The following is a 20,775-nucleotide window of genomic DNA, read 5'->3' on the forward strand; positions in this document are numbered from 1 at the left end:
CCACATCCCTACTGAAGTGCGGCACCCAGAACTGGATGCAGTACTCCAACTGCGGCCTGACCAATGTTGCACAGAGGGGGGTGGTCATCTTCTTGGCCCTACTTGGGATGCATCTGTGGATGCATGACAAGGTGTGGTTAGCCTTACTGACCACATCCCCACACTGCCGGCCCATGTTCATCTTGGAATCAATAATGACTCCAAGATCCCTTTCTGCCTCTGCACTGACGAGAAGGGAGTTCCCCAGCCTGTAGGTATGGTGCTGGTTCTTCCTCCCCGGGTGCATCACCTTGCACTTGTCAGTATTGAATCCCATCCTATTCTCATCTGCCCACCCCGGTAACCTGTCCAGATCTAGCTGTAGCCTATTACTGCCTTCTACCATGCCCACCTCTCCCCACATCTTAGAGTCATCTGCGAATTTAACTAAGGTCCTTGTGCCATTTCTCCTCTTTGCTCCTGGCACTGCATAGAAAAAAGGACATAGCCAGGCATCATTTTCACTGTAACAGTCCTCTAGTATTTGGGGCAATTAAGTCAGTGCAGCCTCACTCCAAAGCAAGGAGACCTACACACAACAGCAGAAGGTTTAAGAGCACGGTGCTCAGCTGAGGAGGTCATGCTTATCTGGAGCCTGCAACTAGAATTGGTCTGTGCTCAGCGCAATTGTAGCTAAAGTTTTGGACCTCAATATTTGTTTAGTGTTAATTCAACCAGAAGACTCCATTTTAAAATTATCATGAATCTCTTAACCTCAGCACTAAAGCCTGAAGTAATCACATAAGAACCTACCCATTAGACAATGAACACAGATTATTTAGCTTCCTTGTACCACAGCAAAACAGCAGCTTCCTTCCTGCCTGTGATTACAGTTTGTGATTAACTGCAGAGTTCAAGGTGAAAGAATAATATGGTTCCAAGCATGTATGGCTTCCTTTAGCCTCCATAAAACATAGTGCCAGATATTTCAATTAATGTGTACCAAGGTCACAAAATCAATTTCTTATCAGCCAAAAACACACATACTGTAAATTTTATTTTCAAACCATAATCTCTAAATTAAATCTGTGTACCTAAAAAATATACAGTGCAAAAACTCAGTCCTTTGGTCCCTTCTCTCCCCCTCCTGTCAACCCAATAGCATTTTCAAAAACTTCACCTGGCTTTATGCTCTATATTTAGAATACAATGTTTGGTTAGATCCTTATCATCTTGGAGAATATCATTATTTCTTTCTATGGCAAATAGAAGCCCAAAGTGTCAATTTCCTTCTTTAAGTTCTTTAAACATACCAGGTTTGAACAGTTTGACATTCTGTCTGCCAGCAACTCAGCTGGCAATTTTTCACAGTCATACAGAGAAAAGTTGTGCGGCCAGCATATCATCCTGTATAAATTACACATTTCAGATGAAGCTGTGGACATCACCACCACTCCTGGCCAGTTTATGCCAGAGGAAGGGGAAAAACCTCCCAAGAAAACCTTCTTTAGTATTAAACTAGATAAGTAATGCAATGGGGACACAGTAAATTGAGCAGACCAGTCTGGCCACACTCAGAGAAACAATTTACATATTTTATGGAGACAGTAAACTATCTGCACAAACATGATATCATCCTCTATTACTTATATAATTCTTTGGAATACTACTTTAGCTAACACTTTCCCCTGCATTTTTCTCACAGCCATAAAATTCAACTGCAGTGACTTAAACGCTGCTAAACTACATTAGTGTTCAAAACCAGGTACTGGGTCTAACCATTTCAAGGTGAAGGGATGCAAAGGATTTCTTTCCAAAAAAATAAAAAGGCCATGAAGCATTCAAGAAAGTGTAAATTTCTTAATGTGAGGGGTAAGGATTTCTTAGGGTTATATCTTTTATTGGACCAGCTATGTAGGTGGGTAAAGTTAGATAAGCTTTTGAATGCAAGACATTCTTTGCCAGAACTCATGATTTGATTTCTTAAAGCATTCCACCAGACACTAGGTAAAGCAACAGCAATTTTATATTTCTTTATATTTCTAATTAAAAAGATTACGTTGCTTTTTGCTGTAAAGAACTATTATTGTATGCAAATTCAATTGTATAAGTGGCTGTCTTTAAATATGTGGGTACATAAATACATGTATGCATGCACATAAATACGTATAAGATGGTGACCCTATATTTGGAATGGCATCACTTTACTTCAAACAAACGTATTAGAAAAATGTGTTCTGTTCATTATTTCTGAACCCTGGGATCACTTTTATTCTTGATGCTAGAAAGACAGGGAGTGAAATTAGATCTGTGGTAGACAGAGTAAAGCAGCTCTGAGTTAATACATTTATAGTTTCTTAAATGAATTTCCCCATATCCTCCAAACATGTAGTGATTTTAGAGCCATAAAGCAGGATGAAAAAGATGTTTCCTTCAGAAAGAAAGTTAGCAACATTTGGCAAGGGTTAAAATGCATTTTGAATTAAACAAATATCCATTCATATGTACATGATCACCTTAAAAATGTGGGCACATTTCTGAAAAATGGAAAGTACCTGTGTCCTTTCACATTATCTACTCCTATTTTTTACCTATTCAGATGCTAGCAGGAGTAATTTAGAAGGGCATGCGGAAGTGATTCGAAATGTAAGAGGCAGTTTCGTTTTTTCCTGGCCCATCCAGAAGATCAATTATTATACTCTATTCATGCACAAAGCATGATTTCAAGTGGAAGAAATGTAAACAAACTCAAAGAAGGATTTTTTTTCCTGTAGTTAGTATTAATTTTATGGGCCTGTTGTGGACCTGTTCCAAGGCTTATTAAATTTACTAGGAATCTTATGCCTGACTTCAGTGGGTTATGTATTGGGCCCTATGCAACTTGCAGCACAAGAAAATTAGTTCAGTGAAGATTCCTACCCATATCACTCATGTGAGTAGATGCATTGATTCTGATGGAACTTTTCAGGCAGGGTTTAGCAGGTTGAGGGAACAAAATGTTGAGTGTCAGAAAAGGCTTGTTCCTTTGTGTTTTTAAATTAAATGAGACAATTAATACAAGGCAGTCCTAACTGTGTGTTATTAATTTGGCACTTTATTATGTTAAAGAAGCTATTCAGATTATTTTTCCAGGCTGAAGATCTCATAACTGTAATGTCCTCTTCCTTTTCACCACTCCTGATTGGGATTTAAAAGCTCCAATTATAATTTATTTTAGTGGCAACCAAGAGTACTAAGTCATACAAAATGAAGTGAAGTGTACAAGTACTCTTTTGGCCTATACTGTTAGAAAAGTAGATAGGCAAAATTAAATGGATGCTGTAAAAAATGGCAGATTTAGACTAAAATTATTCCTCCCACAATGTTCATTTTTGTCTATTTGTTTCCCAGATACAGAAAATAAGTAATTCAGTGATGGAAGATGCACAAAAATCTGAGCTCAAAAGCCAGAGCATCCTGACAAAGGAACCACAAGGTATGCCAGTTTCTGTAGCAGAAAGGTACACAACTAAGTGATATGGTTGGTGTCAATTTCCATGCGTCTTTGCAGGTACCAATTTACATTTGGGTAGAATGAGATGGCCTTCTGTGCAGGTCTACAGTGAGGCTCAAACACATGCTTCTGGATTCATAGCAAGAGGTCTTTAACTGCCTTGCCACCACATTTTGGAAAAATAGATTAATCTTACACTTATTTTCAGGGGAAATTAAAGCAAAAAGAAGTTAAATGACTTGCTGTAGGTTAACTAGCATGATAGTGGCAGAGTGCAGAGTAGAGCCCAAATGACTCACTCAGTACCCACTTATTACATTATAAAAGGACAGGAAATCTGTTTCCTTTAAAGCAGTGATGTTCAACATTTTCCCCTGGTGGGCTAGATGGGCAGTGGACCCAATCTGACACATGAGGTGGGTGAAGCAGGGTCACATCTGGCTGTGCAGAGGAAGGTCAGGAGGCAGCCTGGCCCTGATCCAGCTGTGTGGGGGGTGGGAGCTTGGCCTAGCCCCATCCAGTCTGTGGGGGAGCGGATATGACCCAGCCCTGTGGGGGAGAGGGAGTGTGGCCCAGCTGTAACCTGGCCAGGAGGGAGGGAAGGGGGCATGGTCCACCACATGGAGGTGGAGAAGGAGGCATGGCCCAGCCCCAAACCGATGGTACAGGGGAGGGGGCATGGCCTGGCTCCAATCTGTTCCGGCAGAGGAAAAGGGGCATGGCCCAGACCAGTGGTGGGGAGAGAGTGAGGCATGAGCCAGCTCTGAGCCTGTGCAGGGGCACAGGTCATGGCCCAGCCCTAACCTGGCTGTGCAGAGGGAAAGGGTCATTGCCTGGCTCCAGTGGCAGATTAAGATTTACTGGGCAAACAGAAAATTGGAGGCTCCCATCAGGCAAGGGCAGGTTCCCTCTGTGCCTATCAGGGGGCTGCAGCTGGGCCCACCCAGCCTCCTTGGCAAGTCCGGGGCAAGCCAGAGGGTGTAAGCACCACTCAGGTAAAGGCTGCCCTGACCCGGCCTGGCACTGATCCCCCAGTGCTGTGGGGATAGGCCAGAGTGCCTGCCTGGGCCATGCTGCTCCTGGTGCCCCAGGGAGCCCTTGATTAGCAGGGTCCCCTGGGCCCATGCCCTGTGGGCCCATGCATTAATCTTCCCCTGCCTGGCTGATATGGCAATACAGGGGAAAGGTCATGGCCCAGCTCTGACTCACTGGTTGGGGCTTGGGATTTTGGCAGCAAGGAGGGCCACTGCTCCCCCACCAAATTTTCCAAATCTTGACAAGCCCTGCCATCCAGATTCCAAGGCTCCATGGGCTGAAGTTTGAGCACCCCTGCTTTAAAGAATCCAGCTATGTAGCTTACTACCAAGAACCTTAATTTTGTTGGTTTTCTCAAAAGAACTTCACTCACTGAGCTTGATGACACACTAAAGGAAATTTTAAGATCCAGATCAGCATCTTTGTTGGCATCCCAAATCTGGGTATACACATTCCAATGCTCCTTTGCTTCCTTGTCAGCTCTATTCCTGTGAGACAGCACAAGATTAAAATGAATAAAAATCCCTGGGCACAGCATCCTGTCAGCTCTTAAGAAAGGAGCCAGCAAAAAAGTGGAGGCACAGTGAAATGTGACTGCTTGGTATACTTTTAATGCTTCCAGCCAGTTAGTCCCAAATATTAACATTAATTCCAGTGATATTTTGCAAAAGGGATAACATTTTTTCCCATGTGGACTGAAATGCAAAAAACAAACAAATAAATTAAATAAAATAAAGAAGCAAAATGAAGAAACAAAAATATGTTTACAAAAGAGAAGGAACCACAAAATCATCAACCAAAAATTATGTTTTATGAAAATTATATTTTGCAGTTTGAAGCCTCATAAGGTCATTTTAAATAATATAAAATGAAATTAGACAATTAGAATATATAGACCTTTTAGATGTAAAGACAGCTACTTCTATCAAAAGACATCAAAACACATTACAAGTTCAGGGCTAGGGACAGACATTCAAAAAGCCTGAGCCTGAATTGGTTCAATCTTTGCAGGTTAGTTTAATCTGGCTAGGCTAAACCAGTTTAAAGACATTCCCTCTGGACTGAGAAAATGCAGGCACATGCCTGCCGTGGCTCCAGCTAGACGCTGGAGGGTGTCAGAGCATCCCTTCCTTTCCTTCTGTAGTGCTGAGCTGAGGGGGGGCATGGCCAGGCCCCGACAGGAGGCTCTGATTAGGGAGGGGTTCCTCCCATAAGAGAGCATTTATCAGCTCTGTTATCAGCATTTAACACCTCATCAGAAAAAAAAGCCCCTCTCATCTGCAACGAATGAATGGAGGGACATTACCAGCTACCGGTTGATTAGCTTCAAAAAGCCCTAAAGACACTGTTTGGTCTGCCTTACATAGACACCTCTCAGCATTAGCTAGCATACCACATGCTGGCTATGGTCAGTCAGTGCGGAGGAGGGAGGGATCTCTGATTGAGCTGTGAACAGCAAGGTTGGGGTAGAGACAGGCACTCTGTGCCTGCAAGTCTCTTCCAGAGCTCCAGCAAGGGAGCAGAGGGGAGGGGTCAGCCCTTCTGTGGAACAGAAAACCCTGCTCAGCCTGGAGAGCATGCCAGGATGCTGGGGGAGTCTGGTTTAATTTAAACCAGCAAGGGGTCTGGGACAGACATTGCATAAACTGGTTTGACCCAAAGCAGTTAAGTCTGATATTACATTCAGCCAGGTTTATCTGAGACTGGTTTCAGCCATTTTCAAACTGATTTATGTGCACTGAATGTCTGTTCTGTTACAGGTTTAAATCAGTTTCTGATCACTTAACCCAGTTTATGTGTAATGTCTGTCCCTTGCCCAGCTGGGCAGAAAACAAGTTTTCCTTTCCCTGTGAGAATTTTCAAGAGCTTGAATATTTTTTCTATCCTAAATCAGGATGAAAATACAAAACCTCAAAATGTTTATGAACCAAAAAGGACAAAAAAAGAAAAGGAAAGAAAAAAATTTCAGAAAAACTGGAAGAATAAACACTGTTTCAATAAGTTTGAAACACATGAATTTGACTTTGACCTTTACATTTTTACTGTATTCATAATGTTTAAGTGAATATTTTTTTAAATTTTTGTGTTTAGAAAATGACAAAACAGGATGGTTCAACATTTTTAAAACTTTTAAAACTTCATTGAGCTCGTCCTTTGATCAGCTAGTTCTTTGGTCCTCTAGGCCAACCTTACAGAAGGTGTCTGCGCAATTATTCAAGCAAATTGTGTCATACGCCTTTCAATTATAGGGCGAGACCTCGATACTCTAAACTCTCTAATAGTCCCTGCCCACAGACCTCAGAACTACTCACATGAGGAAAGGAACATGTGATTGGGCCCTTATCTCATGTCCATCTTAGTATAGATAAAGCCTGAACTGCCGTGAGAGTGATGAGAATATGCAGTATCCAAAAAGCATCCTACACAGCATCAGCGCCAACATGCACCTTGCTGCTAGGGACTGTGGTTTAGTGAACTTCTTGAAAGGTCCAGTGAAATCTATATAACTTTTCCTTTATCGCAGACTCACAGCTTGCCCAGGGAGTTCAGCGACCTCTGAATGGTCTGCATGAATGTTTGCAATGTTTTTGTCCTTCCCTTGCAATGCTACAAAGGTGGTAGAGAAAAAGAATTTAATAGATTTTGAGGCCAGAAGGAACTAAAAGAACATCTAGCCTGACTTCCTGTATAATACAGTCCAAAGAATTTCACCCAATAACCTCTGAACTGAGTCCAATAATTTGTTTGGCTAAAACATATCTCTCTCAGACTCCCCCGCGTCATGTGTTACAGTCGCAATTTGGCCTTTTCTGTCTTGTGGTAACTGGCACCAGTAAAATAAATTTAGGAAGGAGGTGGGTTAGATCCTTCAGATCAGTGGTTTCACACTAACACAGAAGTGACATCTAACAGCGTGTTCCTGCTGGTAAGAAAGCCTATCTTCTGGTAGAGCACCATTCAGATTAGACTGCTGCTGCTTAAGGATAGCCTCTTGCTAGAATGAAACAACTACAGACAGCAGTCGTGTAGTAAGGTTGCTGCACTCTGTAAGGAAAGTCTGCCTGACAATCATCATGCAAGTTTGTATTCCATAGACTGGCTGTGGGGACACTAGTGAATCAAAAGAAATTCAGCGAGTGCCACAAGAGCAGGATGGTGGAATACGACAGACATCATATTAGAGCAGTAACCTGGTGTCTCACAGGAGAGCTCCTTTTCTGAGTTGGCTAAAGCCATAAAGTCAGCCCTGTGACTCTCAATAAACCAAGACACATTAATAATACGTCTATGTTTGGATTTCCGGTTGGCTTTCAATTTGATTTAGCAGAGTTTAGGTAAATTACCCAGGTAAATCTAACAGGGCTTCTATATTTTGATATAAAATACTGCTTTACAAAGGTTGTACTTCTTTTCTGGAAAAGTGATAAATATTACTGCGTCATACTTTTGAAGGAGAGACATGATAGCTTACAGGGCCCTGTCTTCTAATTCATTGACAAGTTACCTTGATGGTATTATTCCCCGCTCACTATGTCTGGAAAAGCTGAACATACTTTACAAATAAATAAATACATAAAGACTGATTTTTCTTTGGAAGCATAATTTGCAATGGATGTTTTACAAGGGAATCTGGGGGGGAGGGGATACTGTGTTCCCATTTTCCTGACTGGAACAAACAGGACTGCTTCATTTTCCTGCTGTATTTTACAAAGTTAAAGTAAACACTGTGATCACATTGTTTACTTTAGTTTTCTGCAGTGTGCCAGCAAAACAAGAAATTGGCAGTCAGCATTTAACAGGGAGCCAGTGTTGAAACTACAAAGCTGAATGATGCCAATCTATTTTTCTTTTCCATTTAAAAAATAATAACCGTAAAAATATTGGCTGCCACTCAGTTTCTCTTCCATACCCTGCTCTTCTTCAAGAATCTGGGACCTTTTCTGGAAGGAAAGTGGGGATTACAAGCAACCGATAATTTATATGGATTCATTTCCTTTTAGTTTGTAAAGTATATACAGGGAAAAGATCACCTCTTTCACACAGAAAAAAAAGATTTGTTAAAGGTTCAAAAATCCCATATTTTGGTTAAATATCACAGAAATCCTGAATGTTGAGGAGTTAATTATCTTATAAACTATGGATATAAGAGATGCTTATAAGATAGAAATAATGTTAGGAACTTAATTTGGGTACATTAGGTTATATTTGACAGGAAATGTGCAAATAGAAAAGCCACACACATTTTATTCTGCTGTCCAAAATCTGAACCTTTGAAGTAAAATAGTTTTTTTCTCTTATTCTTTCTCCCCCACATATTCACATACACAAAAAACAAAAATATGATGATATATGTATTGGTACATTGTAAAGCTTGACATGGTGATTCATTTATAGTTTTCTGGAGGATTTTATATAGATGGAATGTATTATTGTGTAAATTGTGATCTTAATATTCAGAAGAGGCTAGATTTTGCAAACATTTATTCCTACATGCTCACTCCCATGGAAGACAATGAGATTATGCACGGGAAGAACTATTTGTAAGACTGGGCAAAAAGTGCTTTTTGAAAGTCTCAAATATGGCTTAATTTAAAAAGGCTGGAAACACGGAGAAAAACTCCACCTATTCTAAATGGCTAATTGAAATCCAGGACTTTGACACCAGGAAATTAAATTCATATCTATATGTCTTTATCTACACACAGTAAATCCAATAATCTTGCACATTCTGCCGTCACTTAGCTGGCTGGCAAAGAGAATAGCAGTTAACTAACAAATCCCATTCCCTAAGGTATGCTGACATCAGTGATTTATGATTGATCAATGATGGTGCTAGGAAATAAACATAACAGGACATTATTGTCTTGTGCTCCACAATAAACCCTAGGGAAAATATCTAAGTGTATCAGGTTGAAAAGACAGTCGGCAGAAAAAAAACTTTTACAAGTATTTAAGAGGTGTTACATGCAACTGAGAGTAAAGAGACAAATTAAACTTAAAATAAGTGAGAGTGCCCCTTTAAATAGAGGGACAAGTTTCTAGCTATATGAACTGATAAGGAATTAAAGTGACAACTGGTGTGTTTTGATGTAAAAAATGTTTTACACAGAGAAAATCATGCAGGCAGAAAAAGCTTGAACTCCCCCCACCCCCATACCCCAAAGAAGCAGCTAGAATGGTTTAGGTATCAATACAAAATGCAGAAGGAAAAGTACAGCAGAGAATAAGATAAATATATACACTATGCAAAATTACTGATGGTAACAATAGTAATTGTGTCTTACAAAGTATCTAAGGAAGAAAATGAGCTAAAATGCATATGTAAAGGTAGAAGGTAGAATACTAAGGATTAAAGCTTATGTTAACAGTTGACTGATGATCAGCCTTGAAGGTGAATAGAATATTGTCATATAAGTCTAAGATTAACTGAAGAAGAATAAGTAGCTACCTCTAGAACAGTGCCACTTCATAGTTCATAGTTAGTAGGGTCGGAAGGGACCTGAGCAGATCATCCAGTCCAACCCCCTGCCATCGACAGGGCTCAACCCTGGCTAGGTGATTTTCAAGCCTTTTGAAGATCCCCAGGGTAGGGGTGAGCACCACTTCCCTTGGAAGTTGATTCCAGATCCTAACCGCCCTGACAGTCAAGTAGCGCTTCCTGATGTCTAGCCTGAATCTACTCTCAGTCAACTTATGGCCATTATTCCTCGTTACTGCCGGTAGTGCTCGGGGGGAACAGGGACTCTCCCATTGCCTGCTGGTCCCCCTTGGCCAGTTTGTAAGTGGCCACCAAATGCCCTCTCAGCCTTGTCTTGTGGAGGATGAACAGGTTCAGGTCCTGTAGCCTCCGCTCGTAGGGCCTGCCTTGCTGCCCCCTGATCATGCGAGTGACCCTCCTTTGGACTCTCTCCATGTTGTCCACATCCCTCCTGAAGTGCTGTGCCCAGAACTGGATGCAGTACTCCAGCTTCGGCCTGACCAATGTTGCATAGAGGGGGAGGATCACCTCCGTGGACATGCTCATGATGCATCTGTGGATGCATGACCAGGTGCGGTTAGCCTTGCTGACCTCATCCCCACATTGGTGGCCCATGTTCATTTTGGAATCAATAATGACACCAAGATCCTTTTCTGCCTTTGCACTGATGAGAAGGGAGTTCCTCAGCCTGTAGGTATGGTGCTGGTTCTTCCTCCCCAGGCGCAGCACCTTGCACTTGTCAGTGTTGAAGCTCATCCTGTTCTCATCCGCCCACCCCTGTAACCTGTTTAATTCTATTTGCAGCCTGTCCCTCTCCTCCAGCATGCCCACTTCTCCCCACATCTTAGTGTCATCTGCGAATTTGAACAAGGTGCTTTTCATCCCCTTGTCCAAGTCGCTGATGAAGATGTTGAACAGTGCAGGCCCAAGGACCGAGCCCTGGGGGACCCCACTGCCCACATCCCTCCAGGTCAAAAAAGACCCTCCACTACCACTCTCTGCATGCAGCCCTCCAGCCAATTTGTGACTCAACTGACTGTGTAGGCATTGATGCGACAGTCGCCTAATTTCTTAATGAGAATGGGGTGAGAGACAGTGTTGAAGGCTTTCCTAAAGTCCAGAAGACTATGTCCACCATGACACCTACGTCCAAGGATTTTGTGACCTGGTTATAAAAGGCCACCAGATTGGTCTGACAGGACCTGCCTCGAATGAACCCATGTTGGTTCCATGTAAGCATGATCTCCCCTGCTGGTCCCTCGCAGATGTGCCCCTGGATAATTTTCTCAAAGAGCTTCCCCAGGACCAAGGTAAGACTAACGGGCCTATAGTTTTCTGGGTCTTGCTTCCTTCCTTTTTTGAAAATGGGGACTGCATTGGCCCTTTTCCAGTCCTTCAGCACCTCACCAGAGCACCATAAATGCTCATAAAGCTGTGCCCGGGTCCCACAGTGACCTCTGCTAATTCTCTCAGCACTCTGGGGTGGAGATCATCAGGACCTGCTGATTTGAACACACCAGAAGTTCCCTGACTAGGTTCTTACTGACCCTGGGCCTGGCAGTGCCTCCCCTGGGTCTGTTGGGATGCCCTGGTTCCTGCTCAAAAAGATGGAGGCAAAGAAACTGTTAAAGAAGGTAGCTTTGTCATCTGGTGTGACCACCAGATTTCCTAGTGTATCCTGCAGAGGCCCTACGTTACCCTACTTCACATCAAATTCAGAATAACACGATCCAATACATCATTAAGTAATTTCTGCTTGCTCTTCATTTTCTTAGCTTTAAACCACATATAATAAAGTTTAATCTGGCTATATTTTTAATTCTTTTTTGAATCTATGCAATTAAAATAGAGTAAATTTGTTTATGGTATTAGAAGATGGTGGGCAGCATTATCAATGGATTGTATAATATTCTGTCTTGGAAAACACAGCCCTTTTTCAGGGGGGATCTCATTCACCATTCTCAATAAATGCCCTATTTAGCTAGAGGGTAAATGACTTTGGTTTGCAGACAGTTTATTGAAGAAAATATTGGGCTCCTGACCTCAGGCTTGCCTCAAACAATTTTGATTTTACTGTTGTGCATCATGAATCTGCCTAGAAGCTGGTTTGCTGCATGCCTGTAGAAATTTGATTTCTATAGGGTTCAGCACATGACATAAAGCATAACTCGTAACAAACACCTAATCGATCCTGAGGCTTTGAGAATGATTGATATTTGTCAGTTTTTGATGCAGTTTGTTTAAAATGGTGACCAATATGTGTCTTTATGTCTAGTTATAGAAAAAAATCACTAGCCAAAGTAAAATATAGAAGTATGAAATCCATTAGCCTCTGAGGAAGAAGAACAGTGAAAGAGCTAGTACTCTTCCCTGTAAATTTAATTGCTAACTCATAATCAGACCTCATCTCCATAAAATATCAATCAGGTATGTACAACAGAAAGAAGCTGGTAGGTCAGAAGGAAAGGCCAGTAGTTGCAAAATACTTCTGGAAAATCTTGGACTTCTTTCTTTTTCTAGGAATTATTCACAGATATAAATCTTGGTTCAGCAAACATGCTGTAGTCAATGAGAGTTGAGTCAGCCAGACTACACATGGCAGGAAAGTTAAGCACGCACTAAAAATGTTTGCAGAATCAGACTATATGCTGTTTTGATCTGACCAGCTCCATAGGCAAATAATTGGGTGTGAAAAATATTCAGATGGTGAATGTTGGCATTAGTTTATTAAATTATATTTTGTATCTAGTATGTTGTTATTTGACTAGCTATATCAATACCCTGTAGATATACTGGGCAGGCAGCTTTTCAAAGCAAGTGTCCTCAAGTTCTTTGCTTTCATAAAAAAATAATAAATGTTCCAGCTGTTACAAAGATGCCTTCTAAGCCTGAACCAAAGCCAACCAAGCAAGTGATATCTTCCTAACTCTGCTCACAGCAAGCCCAAGTGCCTTTGTTGCTGCTCCGAGCTTTCTCATGGCATGCTAAAAACAAGTTGCCCAGTCTAGTTAGTTTGTATGAGTGTTACATAGGACGCTGTGAAAAAATAGACAAATCAGATTGACTTCACAGCTCTGCAGCTAGACCCAGCTCTTCCCAGCAGCAGAGACAGGCATCCCAGTTATGTAGTAAAAGGACAGAGAAGTAAAAAATCAAGACAAGGGACGGGAGGATTATAGAGACTCTACTCTCAGAATCCAGAAAGCAATGGGAGCGGTTGTGTAACAGGACCTCCTCCTTCCAGATAAACTGCAGCAACTAGAAGGCTATGCATTCTGGAAAAGGAGTGGTGAAGAAAGAACGAAAGTATGAAAGAGAAAAAGAAAGAAAGACCGCAAGCAAGCTTGCCAGGAAGTGGGGGGTGTGGAGTCATCAAACACCTATTGTTGGAGATTACCCAGAGATGAAATCTTTTGGTAGTGTGCACAAACTAAGAATTCCTGGAAAGAATTCTTACATATTTCACTTTCAGCAGCTGTAGCAGGCAGGAAAATACTGGTTTCTGTCCCAGGCATTTTCCTGTGGAACTTGTGCCTAATCCTAGTTCTTTTGCTATTACTACATGTGTCTGGAAAAGATTCCACTCCCTCCGAGTACAGATGGGTACGAATGGGTACAATAGTGGCAATATTGCCAAGCTCAAGCTTCAAAAAACTCAAAGGGAAAGACCTTAAGATAACTTGGGAGAAGATATGTCAATACCTATTATAGGAAGAAAAAGATAATAACATCACAATGGGAAATCAGGTCTAACAAAACCAAAATAGATGGAGTACAGTAAGTTACAGTAAGAGATTAAAAGAAAATTGATTGGTAAATTGCACTTAAGTAATGTGCCAAATAAGCAACAAAGAACTCCATAACCCTAGTGTTGGTGGGGGGTCAGGCATTAGTTTTGACTTTGAGACCATGCAAAGATAAGTACTGTCCCGGTTATAAGATTCAACCCTCAAACTAGCAAGCAATGAGTAAATTTCTCCAGCTCTGCATATAATATCAATGTGCTGTATATAGGTAAAATATATTTACCGTAACAAAATTTTATGCCATTTCCTGTAAATCCTGGGGAGCAATAGCAGCCTTGGTGTCCACCCTTAATTTCACACTTTGCATCTTTATGGCATGGCATGGCGCAGTTCGGCGAAGCATAGCCATAGTCCAGCACAGTGGACATAAGCACTGAAATAAAGAAAAACCATGAGTTTCTGGTTGTTTAAAAACATTCTGAGTTCTGAACCCAGGCTAGGACATACACACCTGATTAGCTAGGGACAGTCCAGCTATTTTAACATTAAAGAGAATGGAATCATGGTACAAAGGTTTGAATTCCAGCCCCGGAGACTATTGGATAAGGCTACTTATAAGTTAGCACATGTATTTGTCTTCGGACAACAGAAGACAATTCATATTTTCAACAAGTGTAAAAATGGCAAATGATGTGGAAGACACAGAGAGGGTAGCGAAAAAAAATATTTTGAGGATTTTCAGAGCTTTTTAGTTTTCACAGAGAATAAACCAGCTGTTTTTAATTTGTACCTAAAGTTACATATGGAGAGTAATCCAAATTATTCAAAAGATATCAAGTGAAAATACCAGTAAGAGATCCTCATATCAGTGTTTTTAAGCACTTGCATCCATATCCAGCTAACATATTCACAGTCTCAGAAGATTAAATTGAACTGCAACAGCATTTGTGGGGTTATCATTTAAAAACACAAAATTATTTTGAAGGCAATTTTATTGAATGTCGTGTCTGCATTATAAAAATGCTGTCTTCTTTCCCCATCTGCCCATCAAATGATTCCTGAATACTGTAGATAGTTTCCTATGATATAAATGGGATAAAAGTTTTCAACACAAAGAAAGGCAAAGGAAATGCTTTGAGGAAACTAGCATTCACAAACCGATTATAAAGGTCTAATAAGTGTTATGTAAGAAAAACTGGGCAGATAATGGTGACAGGAAAGAACATTTCTGAATTTTGTACTTCATAGATTGTTAAACAGACATAGTAATAGTCACAAACTATAATATCCCTTTTTGTAACACTATTCCCCTCTAGTTCTGCTTCTTCTTACCCACATATCATACTAGCTATTTACTAGTCTAGTGTTATAATTATAGTTTTCATTGATCCAAGAAATCTAATTGAGAAGTTTCTTTTCTGGACAAATAAAAGTTTCTTGAAACATTCAAAAGATTAAACATTGCATATAGTTTTTTTTAACAATTATATGTAACCCAAATAATTTCCATTCCTACCAAGTTTCATCTTCTCACTCATTAATTTTTACTGTACAGAGTATTTTTTAGAGATTAAAGCATAAATCTGTGGGATTCTAATGCATCTCAAATGCTTGTATGAAGTGCACATCCCAAGTACATCCCAAACTGGGAAAAAACAAAAGCTCTGATTTTACTGAGCAGAGCCTAGAGTGAAATATATGCTTTTACTTAAAGTAATATTAACAGTGGGGTTACCTCATGATTCCAAATCTATGGGAAACATTTAATTCGTTCATCTTCCCAATAGTTGTCTGTCCACTCCCTGCATTGCAGCCGCCCCCCACCAACCCCTTCATCCCAGTTTAATCTTTCCCATCCCCACTGACGTCTCCATCTGGTCTTCATTTGTTTGGGAAGAAAAGTCACCTACCTAGGAGCAGGAACAGTTTCATTGGTGGTGTTGCTGTGCAGTACTTGGTGCTGAGCGCTTGTGTAACAGCAGAAACTGCCTTGCCTTACGATGTATGAGTGTGTGCAAAGTGTCTGCACATGCTCATTAGAGTGAAATCCCAGCAAAACTCCTGTCCTTTCCCTGCTCTTTGCCCTGAGCTTTACTTCTCCAAAGGTGCGTTTAGTGACTCAGGAGCAGGACAGAGAGGGTAAAGAGGCGTTTAGTCTGTTGGGGAAAATAAGAAGATGAATGGGAATAATAGAAGAAGAGCAGATGAGATGAGTACAGGCGAATAATAGATTACACTGGTACAGATCAGGGGGAAAGCAGTTTGCATGAGACCTTTGAGGAGCTCAGGAGCAGTGCTGCAGAATGAGAAGAGCAGAGGGATGAAGAAAGGGGATGTAAAAACAGACTGGGGGCATGTGGTAGTGAAGAAACAAATAAGGGGGTTAGCAGGCCTGATAAAGTAGTAGAGCACTGAAAGGGAGTGTGGACAGTGAGAGGATGGTGGAGCTGCAAGGGCAGAGGAGAAGGGGATGGTGGAGCAGATTAGGGAGTGAGAGGATGGCAAAACCTATTGATAGAAAGGCTGAGGAACAGACTAGAATATCGTATCAATATGAGAATGAGAGAAACAGATGGAGAAGTATAAGAGTATGGCAACCAGCTCAGAAGCTGCTACATGCCTCCCGCCACCTTTCTGCCTGAGAGGCTCTGATCCCTAACGTTCATCTCTGAGAAAGGAACCTGAGTGACTGGAATTGCTCTTAGCCCTTTCTTCATTGTGGAAGGAAACTCTTCTTGCTGCAAGGCTCTATCACTTTAAGGGCAGCAGCCTGAAAGGACGTACAGGAAATGCACTGAACTCAGCTTTGTAGGGAGAACAAAGGCATACAGGCAGGGAGGAAGGAGGCAGGAAGGCAATTTTATGGCTGGGAATGTCACAAGCAGAAAGGGCCAGAGTTTCTCTGGATTTATGTAACTGAATGGAGAACTGTGCAATAAGGCATATTTAGTGAGGTCAATGCTGCAAAGTTCTTAGACACATGTTTATTATTAAGGATGTGAGTAATCCCATCTCTATTCAGCAAAGCATGCAAGTTAAATGCGATTTAAGCATGTGCTTAAAGTTATGTTTGTATATGGAATATGTGAGAATGTTTATAAACTTTCTATGAACAGTATTTGTGCCCATTCCCCCATCTTCCTGTGTATGGTTACCTAGAATGATCTAACTTCTGTTCTGGGCTGTCAGTGTGATACATGGGAAAACCAAATGTAGGTGTCTGGGTGGCATGAACTGACTCACCAGAAACTAAATGGAGACATCTCCCTAAGGAATGAAATCCTATGAACACAAAGAAAGCTTCGTTAATGGGACACTAACTTTTAAGAACCAGGAACCAAGGAGTGGTGAATGGAGATCAGGTATGAGAAGAGTGATTTTTTAAGCTGTCCTGCTTGGGAAAATGAAGAGTTGAGATGGCATGTAAAACAAGATTTGTTGGGTATGTCACTCATGCTGATCTGGACTCTGTTAAATTTCACGTTGCAAAAAATAATAGACAGTTGGCTGCAGTCTTATTCATAAGAAAATGCTGGATCAGTTTAGGAAAGTTGCCTGGTTCCATTACTTCCCTGAAAGTTGAAGACTGGTGGGGACACAAAGACAAATAAGACTGCTGTAATCCAAAAGCCCTGTATCAGAGTCAGTCCTGGGTTCAGTCTCCTGAGGAATCTGACATGGTCTCAAAAACTAGACTATAAAAGCTGCAGTCTTGAACAGAAATGGTAAATGACAAAATGCTTTCTGATTGATAAAATGGGGTATCCTCATAAATGACATCAGGTACAAATATTACAGTTTTACTGATACAGGTGGTAGGAAATTGTACCCATAACAGAACATAAGGTCAGTGCACATAGACTGGTTTAAAAATGGCAGACCCCAGCCTAAGATAGACCTGGAACGATGTGCACTGAAACTTAATCGATTTACGTTAGACCAGTGAATTGAACTTCTGTATCAGATCTCCTATTGATTCAAGTTAGGCTGCTGTCTGCTGGCATCCCAAGCTCCTTTGTGGCCCCTCTATAATCCTCCCTTGCGTGGAGGTGAGCTAGCACTCAGTCTGTGTTTGGCTGCTCTGGCCAAGTGCTCAGTGGGCCCCACCCCCAAGCTCTTCCAGAGCCGATTCAGCCAGCACAGACCCTTTCCACAGCCCTGTCTCCTGCCTCTGGCCATCTCCCAGCTGCAGGGAGGCAATGGGGAGCAGGGAGAAGGGAGGTATCTTTGTCCCGGTGCGAGCCGTAGGACCTGAGCACCTGCGTCCCTTGGCCATGACCTGGCACCCCATTGCAAAGCACTCCACGACATACATGCAGACCTGATACTGATCCCAGGAGAGCCCCAATGAGTGGATACAGCCCCACAGTGCCCAACCCTGGCTTCTGCAGACCCACCCAGGCACTCCCATTCCCCCATGAGTGGGTGCAGTCCTGTGGAGTCTGACTGGGCTGCCAGGCAGGGGTGAGCATTCCGCTCTCTCCCTGCGGCATCATCTATCAGCCACAGGCATCTGCCTGCTGCAGCAGGCAGCCAGAGAGGGGAATATTTGCCCATGCTTGGCAGCCCAGTCAGGCTTTGTGGGGCTGTGCCTGCTCACTGGGGTCAGGTCTGTGTGTACATTGTGGGGTGCTTCATGATGGCGTGCAGGGGCCCAGCCCAGGGTTGTGAGTGCCCAGGTCTTAGGGCTGGTAGAGGGACACAGAAGTCTCCCTTCCCTCCTGTGCTGCCTGCCTGCAGCTGACAGATATCTGGGGCTCACAGAAGATATGGCAGGGCACTGGGCATGTGCTTGACCATTCCCAGCTGTTCGTCGGGGTGGCCAGGGTGCTCAGCGGCTCTTGGCAGTCTCCAGCAGCCTGGGGAGCCTGCAGGCCACACTGGGAGGCATGCGAGAGCTCACCCAACCTGCAGGCCTCAGTTAGTGCAGGCAGCCTGCACCCCCCAACCAAAGGGCGAACGTGTGCTCTGTTTACTACCTATTTAACCTACGCCACTTCCAGAAAACTGTGTAACAGGTCGATTCTGCCTCAGGCTTTTCAAATGTCTGTACCTATGAATAGAGATCATACAAAGGTGGAAGAAACAAAAAAGCAGGAAGGTGAGACCAAGAAGGAACTGTAGGTGTTATGGGTATCTTAATCAGATTTAGTAGGAATATCTTAATGGGAACTTAGTAATGGAAGGAGTGTTTTTATATGAGAATACTGAAAAAAACTGGATAAAGTGAGTGGCATTTGGAGCCTTAAGAGAGCGGGGTCATACTTGTCAAGGATGAAGGGGATGGTGGACTTGACAAGAATTGTTATGGTGAGAATGAAGTAAAGAGGTAGTGCCTAAACACATAAAAATCTAGACACTTTTCAAATATGCATTGTAAAGCATTCACAACCTGTTGAGGAAGAATATCATTATAACATAAAGTAAAAGCTTGTAATAGAGGAAGGTAGGGAGATAGGGACAGCGGCACATACAGAGACTAGAAGAATAAGAGCTAAAATGAATAGCATGGGAGAAGGTTATGTGGAATACCAGTGGTGAAAAATGATTCAATTTGCCCACAGATAAAGAAATATTAACAAATGTATTCATGACAGCCTTGTAAATTAACACTCATGAAGGAGTTCAATGGACGAGGAACTAGGCAGAGCTGCTATTTACTCTTCCTCACAAATAGATGTAAAGTGCATGACAATCCTTGCCAGTGCAGAGAGAAAAGTAACAGTGGAAAAGGGATTACCCAAATTACTTCTTCTCTGGAGTAAAGAGGAAGTAGGGACCAGGTTTTGGCTGTTACAGCCACTGTCTGGTTCTTGCCCTCTTCTTGAGCAAGGGTAGCTAACCACTGCTCCTAACTCAGGCTATATTACAGGATTAAAATCCAGCCCACACTTATGGGTACTCTGTATTTGCTAATATTAAGTATTTTTTTTCTCATGCAGCATGCTTATAACACATGCATGGAAAGCAGTAAGGCAAAAACCGCCATGCCAAAACCGGCTATAGGCAAGTGCAAACAATTTAACTACTATTTTGCCAGGGAAGTGTATTTGCATATTAGCATAGGGGTGGGCAATTCTTTCAATAATTGGCACAGGGGTGGGGGAAAGGATTGCCATTTTAGAACCGGAAAAAATCCAAATCATATGCTAAAAATCAAACATCTACTTAACATATATTAATTTTATTTAAAAAAATACTTTTGTCCTGATTTACATGTGTTTGTGTAGTGTATATAGCAGTGATTGCATAATAGCTCAAAAATAAAGTCTTACTCTTGTATACTGTGTTTGCGAGGGAGTAGGGGTGTGCGTGGTGGATTGGGTACGTGTTTGGGTGGGTATGAGGTTTACGGGGGGTGTGGGGGTGGGGGCTGGGTGTGTGTGGGGTTTGTGGAGGGGTGTGGCTGTGTGTGTGGGGAAGGGTGCAGATGGGGTGTGGGTGTGTGTGGAGAGGGTGAACTGCCCAAACTCACCCCAAGGTGCACAGCCCCCACTGCTGGCAGCAGCAGCAACAGCACGCAGCAGGCCTTTGGGCAGCTCATGTCCTGCGCAGGTAGAGCCCCCCTTGTGGTGCCCAGCCTTGGCCACTTCTGGGGGCTGCACGGAGCAGGGCCAGGCTGGCCCACTTCCATCATGCAGGGCTCCCCATGTCTCACATGCAGCTCTTGGAACCCAGCCAGAACCACACGCCGTGAAGGAGGAGCTGGTGGCCTGGCCCCACTCCCTGCCACTATATGAAGCTCCTGGGATTCTGTCGGGAACAAGGGAGTGGGGCCTATTCGGCCTGGCTCCACTGCATGGGGCTCCCTGCTACTTCTGGCAGAGTCCCAGTCTGGCATGTGGGAGCAGCAAAGGCTGCTGGCTCCATCATGTAGAACTTCCCCCCAGTGGCACATGAGGCATGTGAGAAATGGTGGGCCCCATCTGATGAAACCAGGCCAATGTGCTCCATGCTTCCTCCCAGCTGCAGCCTCTCCCTGCCCCCCTGGCGCTTCCCTACCTGCTGCCCAGAGCACTGTAGCAAGCATAAGAGGAGGAGCT

At 42.6% G+C, this 20,775-nt stretch overlaps 1 protein-coding gene and 1 long non-coding RNA gene across 2 annotated transcripts in view; one reads left to right on the top strand and one right to left on the bottom strand.

Moving 5' to 3' along the window:
* ADGRL4 (adhesion G protein-coupled receptor L4) overlaps positions 1-20,775 on the bottom strand; it is a 262,937-nt gene that overhangs the window by 123,051 nt on the left and 119,111 nt on the right. Inside the window, 1 exon segment of the mRNA XM_019501503.1 lies at positions 14,016-14,165. Coding sequence (XP_019357048.1) covers positions 14,016-14,165 — 150 coding nt within the window.
* The window catches only part of LOC109286774, a 63,852-nt gene continuing 58,748 nt past the window's right edge, over positions 15,672-20,775 (top strand). Inside the window, exon 1 of the long non-coding RNA XR_002094674.1 lies at positions 15,672-17,094. This is a non-coding gene — a long non-coding RNA (uncharacterized LOC109286774). The remainder of the gene's footprint in view (positions 17,095-20,775) is intronic.

This window comes from Gavialis gangeticus, unplaced genomic scaffold (assembly GCF_001723915.1).
Source record: "Gavialis gangeticus isolate Ggan-Ray unplaced genomic scaffold, GavGan_comp1, whole genome shotgun sequence".
Classification (NCBI taxonomy): Eukaryota; Metazoa; Chordata; order Crocodylia; family Gavialidae; genus Gavialis; species Gavialis gangeticus.